The sequence below is a fragment of the Phoenix dactylifera genome, unplaced genomic scaffold, assembly GCF_009389715.1.
Source record: "Phoenix dactylifera cultivar Barhee BC4 unplaced genomic scaffold, palm_55x_up_171113_PBpolish2nd_filt_p 001435F, whole genome shotgun sequence".
Taxonomy (NCBI): Eukaryota; Viridiplantae; Streptophyta; class Magnoliopsida; order Arecales; family Arecaceae; genus Phoenix; species Phoenix dactylifera.
The window spans coordinates 35,420-60,220 of record NW_024068756.1 but is presented as its reverse complement, the minus strand read 5'-3'; the positions used below and the strand labels follow the sequence as shown (position 1 = coordinate 60,220).

The window sequence follows — 24,801 nt, the reverse complement described above, 5'->3', positions numbered from 1 at the left end:
CATCTAATAATATCGGCGTTGATAGATTTCTGCTTGCACGCATTCCAAAGATAGCAATACCCTTCGACTCTCTTTTTCTTTTACCGCCAATCTCCGTCTTTCTTGTTTTCTATTCTTATTTCGTCCTCATCTTTATCATGACTTTCCCCTTCCCGACAGAAGTTCTCCAAAAGCAAAGAAAAAATAATCACTAGATATTTCCTTTTCTCCCCGTCAAAAACCCCATAATTCTTTCACAAAATACGCCTTCTTTTCTTCTTCCTTCCCAAATTCTCCTTCAGTTTCTTTCTCCCAGGAATCAAAAATTCGGCATTTGGGCCTCCGGTAATTGGAGACAAGGCCATGGCCACGTCTCAAGGTGAGACCGCGTTGCCCGAGCCCTTGTCTCCGTCGCGGTCGTCGTCCTCCGGGTCGAGATTCTCCAACCTCCGGGGAGTCCGATGGCGGATCGATCTTGGGATTTTGCCGAATTCTCCTGCTTCGGTAGATGATCTCCGACGCGTTGCTGCAGATTCCAGGAGGAAGTGAGCTTACAATTTAAATCGATGAAACTTTTTTCTTTATTGGTTTATTTTTTCCTTGAATTTTACTGCGATTTCGATTGATTTTTTTAATTTAAATGTCCAAATGAATTAAAAAATTTCCTCCTTTCTCGTTCTCATGTAAAAATATCCTTTTTATGTAAATCTCTATCGATTATTACCTTAAATTCTAGGGTCTATTTGCTTTGAAGCATAAAAATGTTTTCTTTATTCGATTATGGTTCGTACATGAGCTAAATTAGCTTATCTCAACAATCATTTTTCTCTTTTTGTTCCATGCATCTGAATTAAGACCTCGATTACTAAATGCTATGGAAAGCATACAGTTCTGTATACACTATTCATTTTTCTTCACAGATTTCATAAGAAGAATTTACTTTGTATTGATGGAAACTTCACGATTTTTATCTAATCTATTAATCTATGCTTGTGCCTCGGATAGATATGTTCAATTGAAGCGTCGTCTTTTAGTCAATTCTCATCCCTCTAAGGATGAGAATAGATCATCTGGTGTTGTCATGGATGATCCGCTATCGCAGAGTCCAGGTAAATATATGTGTTTCTATTTCCTTCTGAGGAATGTTCATAGCTTTCCAGTTTATCTCAATGCACATTTTGCTTTAAGGTCCCACCATAACCAAAATTGTTCAGGGTTTTTTTTCATTTTTCTATTGCCCATCTGACAGTTCATTTTCTAAGAATTTGACAGTTCTTCATGCATTTATATTTCATGGTCATGAATCTTATACTGTCAAGAATTCTACTTCATAGTAAAAGATAAAGAACATCTTGAGACACACATTTCACCATACCAGCTACAAATAACAACAGTAATATTAGCGTAACAAAATCCTTGCAATCTATTTCAACAGTTCAAAAAAGAAAAAGAAAAAAATGCAAATTTAAACTGGACACCCTTATGTTACATTCAGCATTAACATCTGTTCACCTTTTAGATTTAAATATGCAAAGCTTGATTATATCATTCTTTCTTTTATGGTTTAATTAGATTTAGATGCAAAATTTTTTACCACCAACCACTTCTATCGATCATATGCTTCATAATGACCCAACCCAATCTGTTAGACTTCGACTGTTAAAAGTTTATCACTGTCAGATTAGCTTTGTCTGAGCTATTATTGGTAATCTTGCATACTTTCTTTTCAGACAGCAAATGGGGTCGCTTTTTCCGGAATGCTGAACTAGAGAAAATGCTAGATCAGGATTTGTCACGGCTGTATCCCGAACTTGGGAGCTACTTCCAGAAAGCAGCATGCCAGTCGATGTTGAGACAAATATTGCTTCTGTGGTGTCTCAAGCACCCAGAGTATGGATACAGAAAAGGCGAGTTCTCCTTCTTGTTTGGATAATTTGCATGCATTTCTTATTGGCTCAACACTGAGAAGTATTACTCAATCCCTCCTTTTGGAATTCTGAAACTGAAACAACCAAGGTACTGTGATTTGCAATTTTTTTCTTTTTTAAAGATATGAAAGTTCCTATTTCCAAATAGGATCCCCGTACCCAATTCTTTACTAGCCTGAGCTAATATTTCATAATAGTTATATATTGCCGTGTGGATACTTCTGTAAATATTTCTTTAGTTATTTCTTAATGGTATTTTGATATTGCGTGGATAAAATTCAAGAATCTTTCCTTCAAAGTTATGAAAGAGGCCAATAAATTTTTATATTGTTTTGCTTCCTCTCCAATAGTTGCTCCAATATATTTTAAAAATATAAAATGCATTCAAGAAACTACAGGAATGCAGTTATAAGGAAAAACATTTTTTGGTTTGGTTCATATGGATTTGTACCTTGATTGACTATTTGTGTCAAATAAAAAAACCTTTTAGTGGTTAACAGTGTTATCACATATTAATGTGTGATACGTTTTGGTTATTGCCATATTTTAAGTAACACATATACGCCTTTATTTGTTGACATAGCATGCTTTACATGCCACTTTTCTGAGTATAAAGAATGGCGGATAAGCTATTCATAAATATTTGATCCAACTGAAGTTTGCTTGTTCATGACAAAGGGTGCCACTTGTATTTCACAGGAATGCATGAACTATTGGCTCCTCTGCTTTATGTACTTCATGTTGATTTGCAGCACCTTTCCCAAGTTCAAGAGCTCTATGTAGACCATTTTAATGATGAATTTGATGGGACCTCATTTTCCGAAAGTGACATGGTTTCTGATTGCAGTTTTAAAAAGACCGCAAACATGAACAGAGGGACTGACAGTGAGAAGCATTTTTATGGAGGTGCTGCCAAAGTAAGTTGCCTAGATAAGCTTGATCCTGATACAAGGGAGTTATTTTTGATGAATGATGCTTATGGAGCAGAGGGTGAGTTGGGTGTTATCTTATCTGAGAAATTTATGGAACATGATGCCTACTGCATGTTCGATGCTGTAATGAGTGGTTCCCATGGTGTTGTTGCCATGGCGGACTTTTTCTCTACCTCTCCTGCTATGGGATCTGGTACAGAATTACCTCCTGTAGTCGAAGCGTCAACTACATTTTACCATTTGCTGCATATTGTGGATTCATCTCTTCATAATCATCTTGTTGAGCTTGGGGTAGAACCTCAGTATTTTGCACTCCGATGGCTTCGTGTTTTATTTGGACGTGAATTTTCACTCAAAGATCTTCTACTAATTTGGGATGAGATATTCTCTTCTCCTAATCATGTATCACCTTCAGATATAGCAAATGATGCAGACTTTAACTTAAGTCTACTTTGCTCTCCTCGTGGAGCCTTTATTTCAGCAATGGCTGTCTCCATGCTTCTTCATCTAAGATCTTCACTGCTAGCTACTGAGCATGCAACCACATGTCTCCAGAGGTTGTTAAATTTTCCTAAAGATATGAGTGTGAAGAAGCTGATAGAGAAGGCCAAGTCTTTGCAAACTCTTGCTTTTGAAACAAATCTCTCATCATGTTCACCCTGGGGAGGAACGGTCAGGAATAAGCGAGCAGTAAGAAGAGCACATAGTCTTTCATTTGATTCAGCTTCTCCTAGAGCTTCACCGAGCTCATTACCGGAAAGTTACTGGGAAGAGAAATGGAGAGTGTTGCATAGAGCAGAAGAAACTCACAAAACAAATGGTGTGTCAATTTTAAGTAAGATTAGAAATGGTTCGTTAAAAGAAAAATTTGGTTTATTTCGAGTCGAATTGGATGCCTCTATGATGGAGACTGCGAGTGAGAAAAAGGATGTTCAGTCTTCCATTAGGCATAAGATTTTAGATAATGCATGCCAAGAAGGAGACCCTAGGGTGAATCTTGGTGAGATTGGATGCAATGAAAATCCTGATATCTCAGGCACCAAAGAATCTTTCTACATGGATGCAGAAGTTGGGAGAGATAGCCCTGGGGAGCAGGCTGATCAAAATTTCATGGGAGGGAGTTCAGGTGTGGCTGAAGAGGCATGTTTGAGTGCTAAGCAGTTGTCAGTCTTATGCACGGCCGCTGGTCCTCGTAGAATGGCCAGTGAGCATGACTCAGAGAAAAGCAGCGTCACTTCAAATTCTTTTGTTTCTGATAATGACTGCAAAACTGGCCACAAGGAGGAGTTATGCAGTTCCAATTGCCGCAAGAAATTACTTCAAGACTCTGAAGCTACTTCTGTTACTGATGTCAAACTTGGACAAAGAACTAGTAGCACACAGAAACATGCAGCAGTTTTAAAAGAGCAGAGACCTCTATCTGGTAAATTTCAATGGCTTTGGAAGTTTGGTAGAGTCTCTGGTGAAAGGAACTTGGATGATGGAAAATGTGTAGAGCAACAAAAATTCTCTGATGTTGGAGGAACCTGCAAGGACATATCAGAGCCTCTGACTTGTGATGGGTGCTGTAACTCCTGTGGAGTCAGCAGAAAATTAGAAGCGGAACACAAGGAGGTGCCGGGCACTCTGAGGTCTCTTGGGCAATCCATGCTTGAAAATATCCAGGTTAGATATGTTTAGTTGATTTATTGCTGATGCATTTTCACCACAAACCTCCACTCTCAGCTCCAGTACGAGGTGTCAAAAATTTGCGCACAGAGCATTTGTCAAATTTTTCCTTTTCCCCGTTGTGACATACCGACTTTTTAAGATTTGCATGATGATTTCACTGGAGGTTTTATAATGATTCCTTTTAGAATTGATACATGCTACTACCAACTCTAAATTTTATGTCTACCTTGTAATAAATAGTGAGGCCAAGGCACAAAATGGATCATATCATTAGGTACCATGGCTTCAATTAACATTGAGATACTAAAAACAGTGCTAGCCTGTTGTTTGATTTCTTGTTCAGAAAGTGATAGTGTTCTTTAGGTGTTTGGCCTGTCACTTGCTGGTCTAGACCTTGCTCTCATATTGTTGTATCCTTTCCTGAAAGATCATCATGTTGTTGTATCTTGTATGTACTAATTGCTTCCCATCCAAGTATGCTAATTGTTGTAAATATCTCTTGCCGTAGGTCATTGAATCAGTCTTCCAGCAAGAACAGCGCCAGGTCGGCGTTGCGGATAACTCATCAAGCACCATTCTCGAAGCTCAAGGACAAGTCAAAATAGCCACTGCTCTCGAGGAGCTTCGGAAAATAAGCGGCTTACTACTGGAGATGTGAGGTCTGTTGTATGTATTAAGACAACTTTAACCGCCATTGCGCCATGCTCGATAAATAATTGAAGTTTGTGGATTTCCTTTTTGCCATGCCTTACATTATGTAAATATTTTCCCCATTCCTTGGGGTAGCTATTCAAATCTTCTTTGAGATTCATCAACTCCTGCAAACAAGTTGGCAAAGCTGGTCCATCAATTAGTCTGGCAAAGGCATGCAGCTGTTTCCATGCCTATTTGTTCTGTCAACAAAATGTATCATGCAACGCAACTCCCAGGAAGTCAATCTCTTTGGTTAATCTTGTGAAGAAATGGTGGTATGAAACAGGATTGAAGCAAGTAGAGAATGGTTACATGCACAAGTTGGATGGTGAGTTGAAAGGATCAGTTACATAGGCCATAGAAAATGTTTTCTTCTCGACAATAGATGCTAGTAAAAAATATCAAAAAGAAGAAAAAAAGAGTACAAGTTACAATGGCAACAGTAATTCCTCATATACACACACACACACACACACAGATATATATATATATATACACACACACACACACATACACATATATATACATACACATATCTATACATACACATATATCTATACATACATATATACATATACATCTATACATATACATATACATAGATACACACACACACATACACACATATATATATATATATATATATATATATATATATATATATATATATATATATATACACATACACACACACACACATATATATATATATATATATATAGATAGATAGATACACACACATACGTACACACACACACATATATATATATATATATATAGATACACACACACATACATACATACATACATACATAGATATATAGACACACACACACACATACATAGAGAGAGAGAGAGAGAGAGAGAGAGAGAGAGAGAGAGAGAGAGAGAGAGAGAGAGAGAGAGGGGGGTGTTAATTTAGGGAAAAAAAAATTACATTAAGTACATGTGGTATAGAAGACGGGTGTTGCCATGATAGCACGTCTAGACAGAAAACCTACATGTGTATCTAAATTCTCCCCCTTCTAAGATATCCTCTTGCAAGCCATACAGGAGCACCACAATCTGAATTGCATTATCGATTTCCTTGTTGACAATTTGTTTTTTAAATCAAAAAAATTAAGAGTGTCTTTCTAATTGCAAAAGTAGCATTCTTAAAAAAAATGATTTGCAGAGATGGTCTATTTTTAACTACACTGAACCTCTATCAATTTTACATCAAAAAAAAAAAATGGTGGTCCGCATGAACGTTTATAGCATCATTTTATAAAGCCTGCCAATAGTCATCATGTATGTATTGACAGAAATAATTATGTGGAAACTTTTTTTTTCAAAAAATAAAGTGCAAGCACCTGAGGGAGTGATTATGTCAAATAAAGTACAAAAAATACCAATTCCCAAGGAATAAAAATGGCGCACCTTAGTTTTTCAAAAATATATCTTTACAAATATGAAAAAAGATTTTTTTTTTCCAATGCAAAATCGCCTTGTGTATTCCAGTCTTTTCAGCTAAATTTGTTTAGAACACCAAATTGTTTTTTTCTTAAAAAAAAAAAAATCCAACAGAAAGCTCCTACCAGTCAATAAGAAAGCTTTAGGACAGAGAACTAATGATTCAGTCTTTTTTTACTGAAGACGAATCTGGCTCGCTCATGACATCCCCTATACCCATTGTCGAGTCCACATGTAGTAGTTACTTCTCAAAATAAAAAAAAAGAGCAAAGTTTTTTTTCCTTGCTAACTTAGATAACAGAAGCAAACTTGTCGGCATGATGACATCATTAAGATCATTTTCACCCAAAAATTAAAGCAATATAATTACAGGCATCACTCCTCAAACATGCTGAATACGTTAAATACAAAATGACCGGAGGACTTGATCATCAACCAAAATCATATTTCGTAACACAAGGTGAACAAGAGGAACAACGATCTTGCTGACCAACACAGAAGCGACATCACTCGAGTTAAAAACCATGCAAATGGATATGCCGTTGCTAACAAATATGAGTATATACAAACATATTGATCAAAAAAGACATTACTTCCTGTAAAACAAGAACTTCTTATTGTTCTGCTTATGTCTCAGTTGCGAAAAAGCTACATCCAATAGATTGCTTGCTTTGGGATCACAATATGGAACCTAATCATTGTTATGATAACCTGGAAGAAGAGAAGCGACGAAACCAACAACAAACAGCTGGATCTCTTTCACAATTCCCCACCAATTGAAACCATTCCCCCCCTCTGGTTCTCTCTGGTTCTCATTTGCTGCTGGTGGGTCCTGGTTTTCCATAGGCTGATCCAAATTCTGGTTTTGGTTCTCATTCTCAACTGCAGGATTTTCCCCTGCAAATGTTGTAATCAGTACTTGATTTTTCTTTTTTGTGAAATTAGTTTTGACAATGCACGTTTAGGTCCGTTAACTGTCATAATGCGGCACCATTTCTGTGTTAAACTAACAAACTTGCAGATGTGCATCTAAATTTGTATTGGCATTATATAGCAATTGTGGATAGAGAAATTACCAGGCTGAGGATTATTCGCATCACCCCGGGCAACTGGAGGGCCATTATCTGGCTGGACAGGGGGCCGGGGTTGGGGAGGAGCTCCTGCTCGTCTAATCCATCTTATAACAGGGTTAAGGGCTCCAGTCTGATACCTGTAGAATGAAGTAGTGAATAAACAAGGCCAGCACAAGTCAAAAGGAAGCGGCCAGCCAAAATTCTTATACAGTAAAAAATGAGAACAAGGTCAAAGAGCAGAAAAAAAGTCTAGATCATCACTGATTAACTGGCACTAAAATAAATACTTTTTCAGAAATTTGTTAGTATCAGTACTATCAATGGAAATGCACAGGGCAACATATCTGGGTAGTGCTCACAGGTACACAAGTGAAGCAAAGAACATGAGAAGAAAGAGCCTCTGTCTTGATCCATCCGGGTTGAGCAGAAAAACTACTGCAGCTAACTTAATGATGAGAACCAAGTCAAGCTGAAATGCAAAGTGAAATCTCCTCACAACTACTTGTCTCTGAGGCCCCTGTTGCTGCCTAGCTTGTCCTTGCTGTTCACCAGCCGCTCCAGAATTTTCCCTCCTGAAAGTATGCATGAGCACAATTGATGAAAAAAGAAAAAGAACTTTACTAGCTCATGATATTCTTTGCATCACATATTTATGTACTTCTTACTATGAAGATAGGGAGGAAAAGAAAAGGAAAACTATACAAAGGATAGTATAACAGTATCCTTTATTTATTTTTAATTGGAGAAGAGAACATGCATAAACTGTAGAAAAAAAAAAAGAGAGACATTTAACGCTAAACGAAAGGCATTGTTACATTAAAGGATGAATGACTGCAAGCCCTAAAGAGCATGAAGTCCAAATCAATATGATAGCTAGAACCCATAAAATAAAATTGAAACATATTCACATCAACATCAATAATGATTTGTCTACAACTTGTCTGACAACCCCATCCTTGGAAAACTGGCATGCAAAAGCAATCAAGGTCCATTTGCTCTCTCTCTCTCAACCCACCCATACAAACCCGCCCACTTTATCCTTTCTTTCCTTTTCCCTTTTCTTCTTTGTTTCTTCTTACCTTGTTAGCTGACATAAATGGAACAATCATCTTGCTACAACTTGCTATACCCTGGTCCAAGCATTGCAGTAACTTTTTTTTTTGGTAGAAAGAGGCTGAAAACTACATTACAAATAACAGTATGACAAAATATAGACATTACATCATAGCCCAGGAAGACCAAACATCCAGACATATGACCTGGAAAAGGAACCAATAATTGCAATAACTTGTTAAAACCAGTCCCACGTACAAGCATATACTGCCATTCTAACAGGAAAAAAAAGAATCTAACATATACTTCTCGCATATCTGGCTGCAATAAACTGCTTTCTTTCAGCTGATTGGATCATTAAGCCGATCAACAATCAGACCTAGATCCTTTAGCAAGCCTAGGAAAAACCCCGAAGTGCTTTCTAACCACCAGTTGACCTAACATTAATTATCCCTTCAATTTTCAACAAAAAGATTGATTGTTTAGTTTTCCGAATGGGATTTTCTTCACAATAGAATCTCGATTGCGTGTTTAGAACTAGTAAAAACATCCCTTTTCCAGTGCACGAGGGAAAGTAGATCCAGAGTTCTAACTTTGTTCCATTCATGAACAAGTTCAGAAGGGTATAAACTTACAATACCACTTACAGTCTCTCTTAGTTTCGCTAGTCTAGTTTACAATCTAAAGCAAATTATCTCATTTGAACAAAATATTGTGTTAGCAGGCAATAACCTCGGGGCATGGTAAGGGGATCTTCTGTGAACTTCAAGGGAATCAAGGCATGCTAGCATAGCTTGTCTTGCCCAAACAAGCCATTGATTGTAAAAGCCAAGATGTCATGAAGTTTCAAGGCGAACGATCATTAACTATGGCATCTACTATAATATAGAACCACTGAGGAGATTTGTAGCATGTTGTAAGTCTACTTAATGAACAATCTACATATCTTAGGTGATTTTTCATTAATGTGCACTAAATATTTATTTTATCTAACTTAATTTTACTTTTACATGTAAAGGAAATGAATAAAAGCATGAAGAAAGAAATGGGCATAATTTCAAACCGCTTCCATTCTGATGAAAACAAATTAGATAAAAAAAAAATCAGGGTTCAACAGATTAGAAGGAAAAGCTTACGTGGGTATATTATATTTCAGCGGAATAAGAGTGTTGGGAGGAAACCCAACCATCGGCCCCATGAATGGACGAACTGGAACAGCATAGATCCCTGGACCATGATCGTTGTTTTCTGTATTCTGGAGAGGAAACATTCCTGGCATGAGGGCAGGATACATCATGGGAAACATCTGGAGAGCAGCATCTGGAGAGCGTTGGTAACTGGATGCATTTGGTATCTGAAAGCAACATGCCAACAATCACTAGATGCGATAAGAACCAGAAGACAAGGAAAGTAGATAGAGCCTGAGAACACTTGATTAGAAAGCTAAAAGAACGAAGAATGTCCGTATGGGTTAGCTGGGAGACGGAATAGTTTGTAAACTATTGGAAAAGACCTCTAATTAGCTCAAATATCACACCAATGTTTATAGCGAAAGGAGAGAAAAAAAAAAAAAAGACATTGCAAAGGCCTTTTGAGAACATATCAAAATGAGAGAGTTCTTCCATAAGCTCCAATTCTACCACGCAAATTTAATTTCTAGTCTGCCTATTCTACTTCAACGAAACCCATCATTGTGACCTCATATTCTTGATCATCCACAACGCCACCTGCCTCAGATTGCTCATCACCGGTCAGAATTGTCATAAATCGTTCGTTCATAAAAACCTTCATTCCCAATCCGTGGCATGTCAACTCATATATAAGAGAAGGACATGCAAAGGGAGAAAAAAAACTATAAAAAAACAAAAAAAGGAGAGAGAAATTAGTAAAGATGATCACACCACCGCGGGCATTCCATCATGGTAAATGGATTTGGAAAATTTTAGTAGCTTCAATTATCAACCTGTTCACTATAAAATTAATTCTAGGGCTAAATTTGTAGAAATTTATTCCAAAAATCCTGATTATGAATCATTAGAAACATACGCAGCAACTGAGATCCCTAGACGGACGCAATAGATAATGAAAGCAAGGTTAAAAAGGGGGAATTTGATGCCCTCGATGGAAGGATACGAACCCCAACCCCGTATCGATCTAACTGGGTATCGAGATCGGCGGGGGGGGGGGAGAGAGAGAGAGAGAGATTCGGAGGATCTAACGATTCCGCGCACCTGAGATTTCGCGAGACCGTCATCGGTCGGGGCGGGATGCGAGGGAAGGGGGTCGGAGAGACGGGCTTCGGCTTCTTCGTTGGCCATGAGAAGCGAGAGACCTTTCTTTCTCGAACCCTTCTCTCGCCCGGCAGAGGCGCGGCGCGGTGCGGTGCGGTCTGTTACTCCCGCAGTGAGAGGAGGAACAACATTAATAAGGTTTCCGTTTTCCTTTTCCAGCGGTGCCGAACCCAAACGCAGCCATCTAAGCACTGCGTCTACGGGCTGACGTGGCTGCGCGCCATTGGAAAAATCATGACATGGCAGCGTGTGATTGGAAGGGAGGCGCAAACATGGTGGGGCCGCAGCATTACTCTCTATTTTGAAATCCAGCGGTGGTTTGTCCTTTGGGCTAACAACTGTAAACTTTTGTTTAGGCATGACTCAAATTGCAAGATTGCCATTATGCTATATTTATTTTAGCTGTTTTAGAAATCCAGAATCGAATCCATACCGAGCAAAGATGGATTTGGAACAAAGAGAATCATAGGATATGCATAAATACATCCCGATGTTTATTAAACATATTTAAAAATATAATCTTATTACTTTTTTTTTTTTGCACTCAGAAATTCACTTCATGCATCCATACGCAACAATAAATAATTAATCGATCATATGGTATGATCGGCGAAAAAATTATACAAATTTGTATTAGCAAATAGTAAATTTATGTAAACATTCTTAAGCTCCTCAATAGTATTAAAAGGAGGCTTAAGTTTTTTACCTATAACTCAAATGTAACCATAATCAGATATTCTATCAAAGATAAAAATGTTTGTATAACAACCCTCATTTTGTTTTCCTCTTAAAAGATTTAAACATACTAGACTTGATAGAATAACGAATTCTCACGTCACTAGGCTTTGAGAACAAGAAAGAGAGGAGTATGAGAAAAAATCTCAATTTAGCTAAAAGAAAGAATTCAAAAACTACTAGAAAAAGTATATTTAGACGTTTAAGAACTTTCAAGCAAAAGGCAAAGGAGAGCAAATATAACACACTATAAAAAAAATAATTAAGAGACTATTTTGAATTTTGATTAAATTAAATTAATTTTAATTTTTCAATATTCAGATACATTTGCATATGCATTATAATGATTTCATGCAATATATATTAGAATTATTGTATAATATATATAAGAAAAATCCTTGTTTTTTTTCCTCTAGGTTTCTGAAAAAAATCATCCTTTCATATGCGAACTACATAAAGCACATCCTCCACGGTTCATCTGTTGAGCCCTTCAAACTTGTATGTCCTTGCCTAATGTGTTTTAGGATTCAAATATCTCATTATCGGCAAGGAGGAAACTTTGGTATGTTGATGTTGGTGGTGTTATAGAGGGCACAGATAGCAGCAGTGGGTTTTGAAAGAAAAGATTTGGTACTATTGAAGTTTTAGAAACTCTTGGGATCTTATCCAGGATGAGCCAAAAGATGGAAGGTAGGAGAATTTTTAGAATAAAGGGGATCTTGGGCAATTTATAATGATTGAGTATCATATCAACTACAATAGTTAAATGAGATTAGTTGCACTTGAAGGACTCGCTGTGATGTTTAGCAGTTAATAACTCCATAGAAATTGTTAGAGTAGGAAAAGGGGTTGCATCCCGTCACGAGGTATTGTCTGTTTTGAAAAGACCCCCCGTCTTTCCAGGACGGAAAATACCTCTCACAACTTTGTCCAAAAGGTGCGTCGCGAGAGAAAGAGGATGGAGACCCTTATAAGCACAATCTTTTCCATTACTCAAGCAATATGGGACTAAAGGTTTGTGGCCCCCCTTTACACCCCTAAAATTATCCCCCAAGTGGGAAGGATTGTACGGAGGAAGGTCCACGCACCCGAGTCGCCCTATATGTTAGAGCAGAACAAGGGGTTGCATCTTGTCACGAGGTATTGTCCACTTTGGGGAGACCCCTCCGTCTTTTCAGGATGGGAGATACCCCTTATGGCTTTGTCCAAAAGGCGCCCCGCGAGGAAAAGAGAATGGAGATCCTTTATAAGCACAATTCTTTCCACTACTTAAGCAGTATAAGACTACAAGTTTGTGGGCCTCCTTTACACCCCTAACAGAAACGTTAGTTGAAAACTGTATTCAAAAAAAACTTGAGATATACTAGTTGATGGATATTAATCCTTTATAAGCCAGTGTATGAACAACCATCATATTATATTTGTTGAGCAGCAAAAGCTAAAACTTTACGGAACCCATTGGGTGCTCCCATCTGCAATTTAGTATCTTTGACCAAAATAATTTTAAAAAAAATACTGTAGCACTGCAGTTAAAAACATGTCCACCAGGATCGATTTTGCTTGATTCGTTGTGCCAAAATATTGGTGGCTTGCAGATTGATTGATCAAAGCCTAACATTATAGAGATTATATTATTCACTTTTTTCATCATTAACGTCATGGAAGTGATAATAAGTTAAATAATTAAAAATAATTTGTTATTTATTTGACTTTTTAAAAAATAAATTCTATTTTCGTTCTACAAAATCATATGCCCAAGTTTTGACAAATCACAAAAAAAAAAAAAGTTCTGCTTTAGTCAGAAAAGTTGACCGTTACATGCTGTGTCGGGGACGATCTGCTCTTCAGAGAAAAAGCAATCAGATGCCAAAAAAAAAAAAAAAAGGTTGACTATTTGCAAAATTAATTTTGTACGCCACGCCCACGCGCTGATATCTACTTGAGGCACGGTAACCTGGGATTTTACTTCAACTGTCAAACATCGAATCGTAGTTGACAAATTGTCAAAGTTGCTGATTGACAAAGAACCGTGAGACCATGAAGTCCAAGCAAACAGTGTAAGACTGGAGCCTGTAATAAACACAAGCTTTAAGACTGAGACAAACAAATAAAACAAGATATGAAGGTTTTTGTCTGTAAAATGTTGACAGGTGAGTATCATCTTCTGAATAATCACGCATATTTGTCTATGATGAATGCAAACTTGGGCTTGTCCCACTTCTCACACCCTTCCGCCTTGCAATCAGAGGTTCTGATATCAGGAACACAAGATTAAATGATCGTGGTTTGGAAAACAAATACCATTAAGGTGAGTCTACCTGCACTTCTTTCTGATAGACAAGTCCAACTTAGATCCTCTTTTTTCTGGGAAAAAAAGATCAACACATGCACCCGGAAGCAATTTACATGCTTGCGTCTCGATCAAATCATATTTTTGCTCAAATCAGTGCACCACGTCTTCAAAAAGTTCACATATATAACTTTACAAAACACGAGACAAACCACAATTTCACATTTGACTGGTTGCGAACATGAAAATAGCTCACAATCCATTCCCTATATGGATCAGAAAAGCATAGACGAGCAAAGACATGTGAAAAACAACAATATTATCAACTCAACAAAAAAGAGCATTATCCACTCTTACAAACATTTCCAAAACTTCATAGAGGTAGATATACATACTGAGTCTCCTTCAATAATGTGTTTGAAATGAAAATATAGGTCGTAGAATAAAAGGCGTTAGATCCACTTTAAGATTTCAAAAAAGCAAAAAAAAAAAAAAAAACTTGATCTCATCCTCATGGTCAAAAATCCATCCAATTATCACTATGTCTGCAGTGCCCCATCACATTTTTTCCTTCCTGCAAGGTACAGATTGGTCAATTACATCCTAAACTTTATTTAACTGGTATCTTGACGAGAACAGAATATTACATCAACAAAAATAAAAAAAGTCAGAACAGAACATGCAAATTGCATTTAAGCTTCAATATATAGGTTTATCAGCAACAGTCAGTGGAAGGATTTTATGATGTAGAAATATTATATCAAATGATTCCAATTACCATGTGTGCGAAGAGCATCATAACCTCCTTTCAAGCAAAAATGGCTTTTATCTTTCATTATATTTCCTCTTCCCCCAGCTTTCATTGACAATAATTTGCATTAAGAAAGAAAAATAACAAAGATAGTACCACTGCTTCAAAGTCGGTGAAAGAGCATTTGGTTACAAAAAATTATGTTATAAATTCTGTGAGCCAACCTAGTCGTAATGGGGATTGTGTATTTCCTACTACATTCATAAGAGCGATTTCAATTTTGTTTCATCTTCAAAAGATTCAGTCTACATGCCAAAAATTGCGTGTGTTCAAACTTTAAATTCTTCACAAATGGAAAGATTGTGCATCTAAAAGCACATTCCTTTAAAAAAAAGCCCATGCATGTCATTTTTTTTTAAAAAAAAGTAATATATGATTTATACCACACATATGATGCAAAGAAAAAAAATTTCAGCTTCATAGGGAAAAAGTTTATTCTGCACATCTAATTATAACATCAACTTCTAAAAAATTATGATGGGGTTAATCATTCAAAAACCTTGCAGTACTCTATCGTGCTCTAGAAATGTATGTTAGCATGTAGTCTCAATGATCAGGCGAGAGAATACATGTTACCCTATGAGTTCTAATTAATATTTTTTTTAATAATTATCAATTACCAGATCATGGCCAGCAGGATTTCAGTTCATGCTTCAATATTATTCATTAAAAAAAAAAAGGGTTCACAAGGTAAGCTAAGATCAAATAATTTTAACGACCACTGAAACTACAAATCAACGTCCACTCTATCAAGATATTCAAAATATTTTCTCATTATCAAAGTTTAATAAAGAAGCCTGCATTGTTTCTGAGAAAGAGGTAAATCCAATGTGAGAATAGCTAGGTTAGGAGTAAGCAAGGAATGGGGTAAAGCTTCAGAACATAAGTCATAGCATAACGGAAAAAAATTACATACACTTCCAACATTACATTTTTCCAATTAGTTGCGTGGATATCAAGTAGCAAGCTAACTATGTGGCTTGGAACAAAAATAGACAACAGCGTTCGCTAATATCTTTTCTCCTAGGTGAGGGCAGCAACTTACTGACTAGGCACATTAGTAAATTAGAAACAGACATTTGGGCGGAACTTCTAACCTATAATTTATCCTGCGGATATAATTATGTCTCCCTAGATAAATCTTTGCTCTCTTGTCTGACTATCTAGGCTCTTTTCAACTCCGCAGGTATATCTATGCTTGCACAATATGCAAAAACCGAAACCCCAGAACTGATAAAGCAGACCCCTCACTGGCTCCGACATCTAATGGAAAGCACTCCTCTTGTACAAAGCTACCTCAGCAAGAAAGATGTGCGTGCCAACCATAAAATATTTTAGACCTTGGTGAAATATAACTTGAACCATGACCCATATGGATGGAAAAAGGTTCTCCTGGTTCACAATTGATTGTGTTGTTCCCTTTTGCTTGACCCAAACTCCTAGTAATAATAGTAAACAAGCTCCTTTAAAAGTTTTTAAGTGATCTTGAGTGAAAACTCGAAAGAATTCTATAAAGTTGAAATTGTGAATGACCACCCAGTCCAATATTCTGAAAGCAACTTTCACAGTACACCTTATTTCTTATCTGAAATAAGAACCCTTGTCTACAAAACCCTGTGTCCTCTGAAACAAAGATAAATGGAGACCAAATTATACTTCGTTTACACTTAAAACATGTAAGATTTACAAGGAGAGATTCTTGTTATGTTGTTTATAGGAGGTACTCCTCCTTAAAGGCCTCCATACCATTGTTCTCCAGAAGCCAATAAACGCTAGTACAATCTCCATATTTATGCAGACAAAGATGGTATAAATTCAAGTTCAAACTAAATTCTCCATCAAATCTAATATTATACGCTTCGATAAAATCAAATTGTAAAGTAATTTTGTGTTTGGAGGATAGAGAACGCCTATTAAGGCCGTTGATTCCTATCAAGAGAGAATAGAACAAGGTAAAGCACCGAATCCGCTAATCATCCCAGGAAAACATCAAAATCAGTCCAAGAAGCCCTAACCTGAGAGCCGACTAGAACCGATGCAGCTCAAGCGACGACCAATTTAGGGCTGACGCTTGAGGGCGGGGGTTGCTTCCTCTCGGGATCGGGGAAATCCTCGGGGTTATAGATGACGGTGATGAAGAGGGAGCAGCTGGGGCAGCGGGCGATCTCCTCGCCGGCGCGGAGGTCCTCCCTCGTGATCTGGAACAGGTCGCCGCAGGGGCACGGGTACGTGAACACCTGCAGCTCCTCGTTCCACTCCATGTCCTCGATCTCCACCTCGTCGTACGCCGCCATCCCTTCTCTTCCCTTACCCTTCCCCTATCGGTATCCAAGATCGCTCCTTGCCGCCGCCGCGAGACCAACGGAGATGGAAAGACGCGCACGTCGGTATTCCCTTCTTTTATTTATACCCGAGGGGAAGAAAGGCGGTTACGAGGAACTGGGACTCTGATTCTCAGAGGGCGAGAGGGGCTGTGATTGGACGGTTACGATTGGTTTCTGCGGGCAAATAAAAATTTATATTGGAAAAAAAATTCTCATACCCAGGCTAATAAACCGACATTATATTTACATTGTTATTTTTTCAATCTAACAAGATATCTCCAAAATTGTCCGAAACCATCCAATCTATAGCTTCGAAATTGCAAATATCATATTCTATTAAAATATTGAATTAGAAGAGCAATTGCAGCTCGACTCCCGGCTTCGAAATTGTAGACATTATATACTAATGAGATACTGAATTAGGAGAGCAATTGTAGCTCGACTCCCGCTCGATCACGGCAGCACATGGGAAACGAAAACAAAATCACCAAGAGAGAGCCGAGTAATTAACAATTGATGCTTTTGGAAGAGCTACAAAAATTCACCAATTCCTTCATAAAAAGCCATCATATTAGAAAATTATTTGCTACTTAATGCAATCAAAGTCTTTCTTCGGTAAAAACCAGTAGTTAGTGTTTAGCAACCTTTGATTAGAATTTTTCCTTAAGTAGAACTAACACGTAAAAGCAACTTCAGATCAGACTAATTATCTAAAGCAACAAGGAGCATCAACTACAGAGTGCATTGCAGAACGATTTCTTCTTAAACTCATGCATATAAAAAATATGCTAATTCTACATGCGCTTCGCAATAAAGCAAGTTATAGAAAGTTAAATTATATTGTCAAGCCCAGGATTGCCTGTTTTCTTGCTTTTGATATGGAGAATGACGACCTTCATGACCAAAACTTGCAGAAATGTATCAAGCTTGGGATGTCAAGGATCAAGGATCCACATGGTAATAAACTTGCACATTTCTTCCAGCATTGCTGTCCTTTACTCCAGGTGTTTGTTCAAAGTAATTCTTTTGCCTTGTTTTATAATTTTGATTAGTGTTGCATGTGAATATGAAACAACATTTTTCAAGGAGCCCTGAGAACTGCAGAGAATGTGCCAGATGCCTGTCATATTGGAGGCTAATCCAGCAAAATGCTAGTCGCCCGGTGGCTTCTCCTCTTCTTGTGAGAACAATGGAAAGGATCCAAGCGATCGAGTTCGATCTTTTTCCAGTTATAAATGTATTGAGAAGTTCTAAATGTATGATGCTAATTATCATAAGTTGTTTGCAATGGTTTCTCTCATGCCACCTGATAGGTAAAACGTTTCATATGGCAGAACAGGTGCAAACAATCCTTTTCTCATGTCGCCAAAGAGGAAGAACGTAGCATTTAACTTCAAACCGAAACCTCGGCGAGGCAGCCAGGATATCGAACGAGCTGTAGTGAGACTAGGTCATGACACGCTGCCAAACCAAAGAAATATTTTCCATGGCACATCCTTGCATGGTCAGCACGAAGCTCGTGCATGGTGTCGCCGGTTTGCAGGACACCACAAGCCAACTCCTTAACGCAAAATAAAGTCACAATCAACCCACAATCTCTTCTAGAATAGAGTCCCAACGACTGCATCCAAATGGTGTAGAATTTTGATCGCAACTAATAACACGCATCATTCTTGCCATCTGGAATTTTGACCGTACCAACTCGCTCCTCTCCATCAACCCACCCCTATCCTTCAGTTGTAACTTATGACCGATCTTCTGTTGGATTGCGCAGTTGTAACCCCCCAACAGACACAGCATCATGTCCTAGATCCTCTAGCAACAAAATTTCACTTTCATTAAATTAAGGAACCGTTTTTTGTTTTGTTTTTTGTTTTTTTTTTCTACATCGATTACTCACACTGCTCTCGCATAAGCACAGCCAGCTACATCACTAACCGATCATCTTTTCACTGATAGAAAAATTAACAACATGGGCCATAAGCTTCCTTATTCTAATCATGGTTGCTTCCTAACGCCCAACATTAGATACAATAGCAAAGCATACTTTCCAAATCACATAATGAATCCAAGACCTGCCTGCTTCTCACATGCCAATCTCAACTATATCATGCAAGACAAATAAAGAAAAATCAGATATTTTATGCATTAAATTCAGAGAACACCAACACAGTTAAATTACATTATTGATCTTTATCGGGCATCAAGGTAAAGGAGGGTGATCTTCATGGGCATCCCATCCGTCGTCAGCCTCCCTTCCTCCCTATATGTACAACTTGCACTGAGCTTCTGGAGGGCTTAGCATTATCCAAAATCTACATTGCCGCAGAGCCTGCACATTAGAGAGAGATGGTTCAACCTCCTGGTAGCCAACCAGAACTAACAGAGCCAATGCCAGATATTGAATTCTGATATGCCCCAATTTCAACTTGCACAGAAGAACAAGTTTGTCTCTGTTTATATTGTCCGCAAACCAGAAAGATTGACAGGAATGCACAATGAAACAACTAATTGATGACTCCCTAACTCGCTCATTTATATTCACAACGCTAATATATCATCATTGTACTGCCATAAATCCAATGCAGGGAAGTTATCTCCCCGTCAAATCCATGGAACTAAAAATAAGATGATGGCTAATCCTAATGGATGCCAACAAAAATTACTCACCCTGCTTCTCAGTCCGATACCAGTCAGCTTTCTTCATCATCAGACTGTGCAGAAGCTTTCTCCAGGCCCTTCTTCGCTGGATGTGGAGACACGCCTGTAATTCATGAAGTAATGAGTCAAAGTACCTACAACAAAAAAGTAACTACTAGTAGAAGGATGGGATAAACATCTCACCTCTTCGTTTGTTCTTTAATGTTTACAAATGGAACACATGAATCAAAGGTGATTCCTTGTAACAGTAGAGTTTTTTTTCTAAGCACAAAAGAAACAAGAAAGAAACATGCTTTGTGCATGGCTATGAAACAACAAATGAATCATCTTTCTGACAATTTAAATTATTAAATCCTCTTTCTCAATTTCGAACCAAGAATTTGTATATTTCAATCATGATTCATCTTGATTTTGAGAAACTCTCACCTCATCCCAGCATCCACCTTCCGCACTCCCCAAATATTATAAATAAATAACCCCCCACCCAAACACACACACACACACACACACACAAAAAAAAAAGAATGAATGAATAACACTCCTCTCCCTTCCCCAACCCCTAGGGAAAAAATGGTGCTTCACATTATAGGCTGTATTACTTCCCTCGAGCATGTTTTATGCATGGCCTATGTTGCATCAAACACTTCCTTTACCTGGAACATGTCCCCAAGTTTTAGTTACCTGTTTCACTTCGAACTACAACCAAACAATCATGTAATTCTAATTTTCTTTTTCTTCTTGACATATTATTGGAACTTTTTTCCACCCAAAAAAAGAAAGACATATTATTGGAACATTTCAATTAAATCCCAAAATCTTTAAATTTATACTGATGATGGACTCCATAACAATCAACTTTAACTTCATGAAGAATAAAATCATAATAACTATTAAGTTACAAGAATGATAAAAGAAACATCACAAAGAATTAGATATGCCAACTTGCCAACAAAAGCAACCCTACTATTTTTAACCAGCCTCATGTGATGACCCATGCAGGCGTGTGTTTAGTTCCACATCAGTTATTCGCTGGATAGATCTTGAGTACCTATATAGAATCAAAGAACCCAAATAATACTTTTTGATTAGCCTTTTTGGGTAAGGTTCTGAGTTATGATTAATCCACAAGTCTCGGGATCTTGGGTACTTATATATTATCAGAGTGGGGCAGCGGAAGCATGGTGGACCCATAACCCACAGGTTGATACCATTAATCACAACTCAAGACTTCACTCAAAAAGGCTAGTCGAAAGGTATTATTTGGGTTCATTGATCTTATATAAGTACTCAAAATCTACCTAGCAAATAACCGATGTGAGACTAAACACACGCCAACATGGCTCATCACATACTATGCCCGTTTAAGCCCTAACGTCCTCGCCAGACTAAAAATCCAAATTCAATCACAAATATCATGATCAGCTCATGGTCAGCTCAAATATATCTATGTTGCAGCGTCCTCTTGTCCACATAAGCCATAGGCTGGTCCGCTCTAATACCATTTGTCATAACCCAAGACCTTACTCAAAAAGGCTAGCCGAAAGGTATTATTTGAGTTTCTTTATCATGTATAAGTATCCAACATCTACCAAGCAAATAACCAATGTTGGACTAAACACATGCTTGTATAGGTCCTCAAAGTACATCAGGCTAGTTGTTACCAAGATAACTTGTGGATAACAGAACAAGGATGGTCAATGTATCGCGAGTCCATAAATTCCAAATTTTAAATTACCGGGATAATTTTGTGGTGCTTGCCACATCTAGAAAAGTAGGAGAGCAAATTGAGGAAAAGAATTTATTGCAACTTGTCATAGGTTAAAGATAGAGAACCAATAAAAATAGTATCTACTCTTCATATCAGTATTCAGACGTTGGGACTTGGGAAGCATTTAGCAAAAATGTATCCTCAATAATTTAGGGATGAGAGACAAAAAAAAAAAAAGAAATTTTTTTAGTTATACAGCTTTTTAGAATAAGACAGCATGGTCGAACTTCATAGCTTCAAACGGCCCTATTTCCACTTGAGCAATCCAAGTGGTCTTGATAGATAAGCTCCAATGGCACCATTTGTGAAAGACATTTTGAGATTCATCACCTGTGTAAGTTTCAAATATGAGATTGAAACAGATATATCCTCAGATGAGTTATTCGTAATACTCACTGAGCTGGTGAAATACCGATCACCTTGCAGTATTGCCACAAGAGACTAATGCTAAGAGGTATGAACCAATCCCTTCTACAGTTTACCAGGAATTTTGGGGAACATAGGAAATTTATAGACAAATCCCAAGCTATATGATTCAAGAAACAGCAATAACAACCCCTAACACATATTGCCCAAAGCAGTTATATATACCAAAAACGAAAAACAGCTGCCTTGTAGTTAAATAGTAGGCCATATTCTATATATATTTATATATATAAATATATGCCAAATTGATAACAGCCACTGAATATGTTGTTCAAAGAGCCATGTCTATCATGACACACATCCAATATAAACAGGGTAATACTCAACATGCATGCATCAGCACAACATTGCACCATGAGGTGACCTAGTCTGCTCCCAAATGATATTATAGAAAGCAAATCTAATACAAAGATCCAAATAAGTAGATTTCTGCCCAGAAAAAGAGGAACCTCCGACTTTAAGAATCTATTCTTTCTTTTTTGTAGGAAGTCCGGATATATTTCATTCAACTAATATTCCATTACACAATTTTTTGGAGATGAAGAAAATCTAGACCTTTATAATCACCAAAACGAAACGCTACAAACCCATCTTGTAAACAGAATTGTAGCATCAAATAATAGGATTTCCCAGAGACCTGCCTGAAACACCACTCTTTTCCTCAAATCTATAGATCAATATGGTCACCAAACACAAACCAAAAGCCATTATTATCGTCCATCAGTAGTCCAAATGAACCAGCAGAAACTCCAAAATAGAATCGCAGAATAACGTCCCACGCCATTCAAGAAAAAGGTTGTCAATTTCACCAGGAATAATGAAATAAATTCTTATACTGAATAGATTAACAGATAATTAGCTAAAAAATATTTTTTTATGATTAAATCATCAATGAAGAAATCAGCCAATCTACGAAACCATCTAAGAAAGGGATCTGACATCTCGCAACGCTACCTTCCACGAAAAAGGCGGACGAGGGCCAGCCGCGGACGCTAGTGAGCGAGAGGACCTCCTCTTCCGTCATCGGATTCGCGAGCCTGCCGATGAGCTCCACCACGCCGTAGGGCCGCTTCCGCGGCGGGACCCAGTAGGAGGCGCCCGGGATGAAGGGGAGCCAGTCGGGGGCGGATCGGCGGACAATAATCCCGTGGATGGCGTCCTCGAGGCGGCGCATCCCAAGGACCTCCACATCCGGCCCGGCCGCCTCCGTCTCCAGGTCCACCTCCACGAGCAGGGCCTTCTCCGGCCGGCTTGCCCGGCCGCGGTGGCCCTCGAGGCGGTTGGGCGGCGGCGGGAGGAGGCGCGCTCTGGTTGGATCGTGGACTAGGGTTTGGGACTGCCGGGCAAGGGTTTGAGAAAGGATGCGCGCCATTGCAACGGGCAAGAGAGAGCGAGAGAGAACAGAGGGGGATATGGAGAAGAAACGACAGGCCAAAAACAGGAAAGGGAGGTATTTAATTATTTATAGGGAATGGGCGATCTCGAGGGTTCGAGTTTGTGGTTGGTTCCGAGAAGGAAGCGTGTAAGACACCTGGGTTTGGGTCACCCGGTGGTTGGAATAATGCGCGGCTCTTCTAAGGGGGCACGAGAGATTCCAGTCTTTCCAGTGGGTCGCGAGCTGGTAATGGTATCCGGCGCCCAGTGTTTTCCAATGCTCCCGTACGGATTGTCCCGTATACAAAATGTATGCGGGAAAGGAGGCCCTACCATACGCATGAACTGGTTGTTGATTCATGTGTCCGTATTATTGGAATAATGGTTTTGTGATACAAATAAGTTATACGCTGACGTGCAATTTTTTTTACTTTTTTTTGATCCGTGTTACACTACCATCTCTAGTACTTGGCTGAATTTTGAATGTAGTGCCTGATCTAGAAGAGAAACTAAATTTGAGTATGATGATTCATAATTATCTAGTTGCGCTAATGAATTTAGCTTGTTTTTGTAAAGATGGTTCAAAAGAAATGCGTAAATCTGATATGAATGGCTCGTACGGTAGCTCTCTTCGTGACATTATGTCGCTGGGTGTCTCCAGATGTACATCTATGCACTTGTTCGATACTTTCACATGCAACGAGGGTGCATGTAGTTCATGGATGTCGCATACGAGCCTGCACAAGGCTTCAATGGCAGGTAGTAAGTTTTGTTCCTATTGGGTGGATTCCATCAAGATTAGATCATATATGATCATTTTTTTGGGTAAGACTAGCACCATTGGATTTGCTGGATGAGAAGAGAAAAGGGGCATTGAGATGCATGTAGTTCATGGATGTCACATATGAGCCTGCCCTTCAATGCCAAGTAGTAAGTTTTGTTCCTATTGGGTGGATTCCATCAAGATTAGATCATATATGCTCATTTTGTGTTGTAGGACAGCATCATCAAGTATCATCATGGTTTTGTCATAGAAATGAAAAACCATCAATAGAACATGTCCCAATCACCACTCACTCTGCTCTACTAAAACTTGCACCACGGACTAGGAAACATGCGTCAGTCGGCTAATCTTGCGACCAATGTTAGTAGAAAACAGAGTGTGATGGTAACATGACATCCAACGTCAACAGATTTTGTTCATGGGTCGGTAGAACAGATATCTTTTGTCACACAACAAAAACGATCCTCAAAACAATAAAAACTCAAGTAATTGTTGCACACTTTTGGGATGAATTTATTGAAAGCCTCTTGCCAGGCTAGACGAGGAAGCGGATGAA

The 24,801-nt window shown here is 38.3% G+C and overlaps 4 protein-coding genes across 5 annotated transcripts; 1 reads left to right on the top strand and 3 right to left on the bottom strand.

The window, feature by feature from the left end:
- The first annotated feature begins 58 nt into the window (after positions 1-58).
- Positions 59-5,325, top strand: LOC103701476 (TBC1 domain family member 5 homolog A-like). 2 transcript variants are annotated; one of them, XM_008783536.4, is made up of 5 exons: positions 59-524; positions 985-1,088; positions 1,710-1,886; positions 2,607-4,504; positions 5,019-5,325. In XM_008783536.4, exons 1-5 carry the CDS (start codon positions 343-345, stop codon positions 5,166-5,168), a joined length of 2,511 nt encoding a protein of 836 aa, XP_008781758.1. In that variant the 5' UTR covers positions 59-342; the 3' UTR covers positions 5,169-5,325. The 2 variants fall into 2 exon arrangements, with proteins under 2 accessions (XP_008781758.1, XP_008781759.1); XM_008783537.3 differs by lacking the exons at positions 59-524; positions 985-1,088 and having other exon boundaries at positions 1,748-1,995.
- Positions 5,326-7,140: 1,815 nt separating this feature from the next.
- LOC103701477 lies at positions 7,141-11,438 on the bottom strand. Its single transcript, XM_008783539.4, has 5 exons — positions 11,013-11,438; positions 9,918-10,135; positions 8,088-8,300; positions 7,732-7,865; positions 7,141-7,552 (listed from the first exon to the last, which is right to left on the bottom strand). Exons 1-5 carry the CDS (start codon positions 11,430-11,432, stop codon positions 7,347-7,349), a joined length of 1,191 nt encoding a protein of 396 aa, XP_008781761.2. The 5' UTR covers positions 11,433-11,438; the 3' UTR covers positions 7,141-7,346.
- A 5,484-nt stretch (positions 11,439-16,922) lies between these two features.
- On the bottom strand, positions 16,923-17,304 carry LOC103701478 (diphthamide biosynthesis protein 3-like). The gene has a single exon (XM_008783541.4). It carries the CDS (start codon positions 17,200-17,202, stop codon positions 16,951-16,953), a length of 252 nt encoding a protein of 83 aa, XP_008781763.1. The 5' UTR covers positions 17,203-17,304; the 3' UTR covers positions 16,923-16,950.
- Positions 17,305-19,354: 2,050 nt separating this feature from the next.
- Positions 19,355-23,542, bottom strand: LOC103701479. Its single transcript, XM_008783542.4, has 3 exons — positions 23,042-23,542; positions 19,903-19,996; positions 19,355-19,564 (listed from the first exon to the last, which is right to left on the bottom strand). The coding sequence occupies exons 1-2, from the start codon at positions 23,457-23,459 to the stop codon at positions 19,926-19,928; spliced, it is 489 nt and encodes a 162-aa protein (XP_008781764.1). The 5' UTR covers positions 23,460-23,542; the 3' UTR covers positions 19,355-19,564; positions 19,903-19,925.
- Between the last annotated feature and the right edge of the window lie 1,259 nt (positions 23,543-24,801).

Bases quoted from the DNA above. Each gene is read 5' to 3' on its own strand.
- LOC103701477 (XM_008783539.4), bottom strand. From the start codon at position 11,432: ATGCCTAAACAAAAGTTTACAGTTGTTAGCCCAAAGGACAAACCACCG. The intron at 10,136-11,012 runs GTGCGCGGAATC...TGTTGCTTTCAG, and splicing joins ACGGTCTCGCGAAATCTCAG to ATACCAAATGCATCCAGTTA. The intron at 7,866-8,087 runs GTGAGCACTACC...TTCATTCTACAG, and splicing joins TTTGCTTCACTTGTGTACCT to GTATCAGACTGGAGCCCTTA.
- LOC103701476 (XM_008783536.4), top strand. From the start codon at position 343: ATGGCCACGTCTCAAGGTGAGACCGCGTTGCCCGAGCCCTTGTCTCCG. The intron at 525-984 runs GTGAGCTTACAA...TGCCTCGGATAG, and splicing joins GCTGCAGATTCCAGGAGGAA to ATATGTTCAATTGAAGCGTC. The intron at 4,505-5,018 runs GTTAGATATGTT...CTCTTGCCGTAG, and splicing joins CCATGCTTGAAAATATCCAG to GTCATTGAATCAGTCTTCCA.
- LOC103701478 (XM_008783541.4), bottom strand. From the start codon at position 17,202: ATGGCGGCGTACGACGAGGTGGAGATCGAGGACATGGAGTGGAACGAG.
- LOC103701479 (XM_008783542.4), bottom strand. From the start codon at position 23,459: ATGGCGCGCATCCTTTCTCAAACCCTTGCCCGGCAGTCCCAAACCCTA. The intron at 19,997-23,041 runs GTAGCGTTGCGA...CATGAATTACAG, and splicing joins GTCCGCCTTTTTCGTGGAAG to GCGTGTCTCCACATCCAGCG.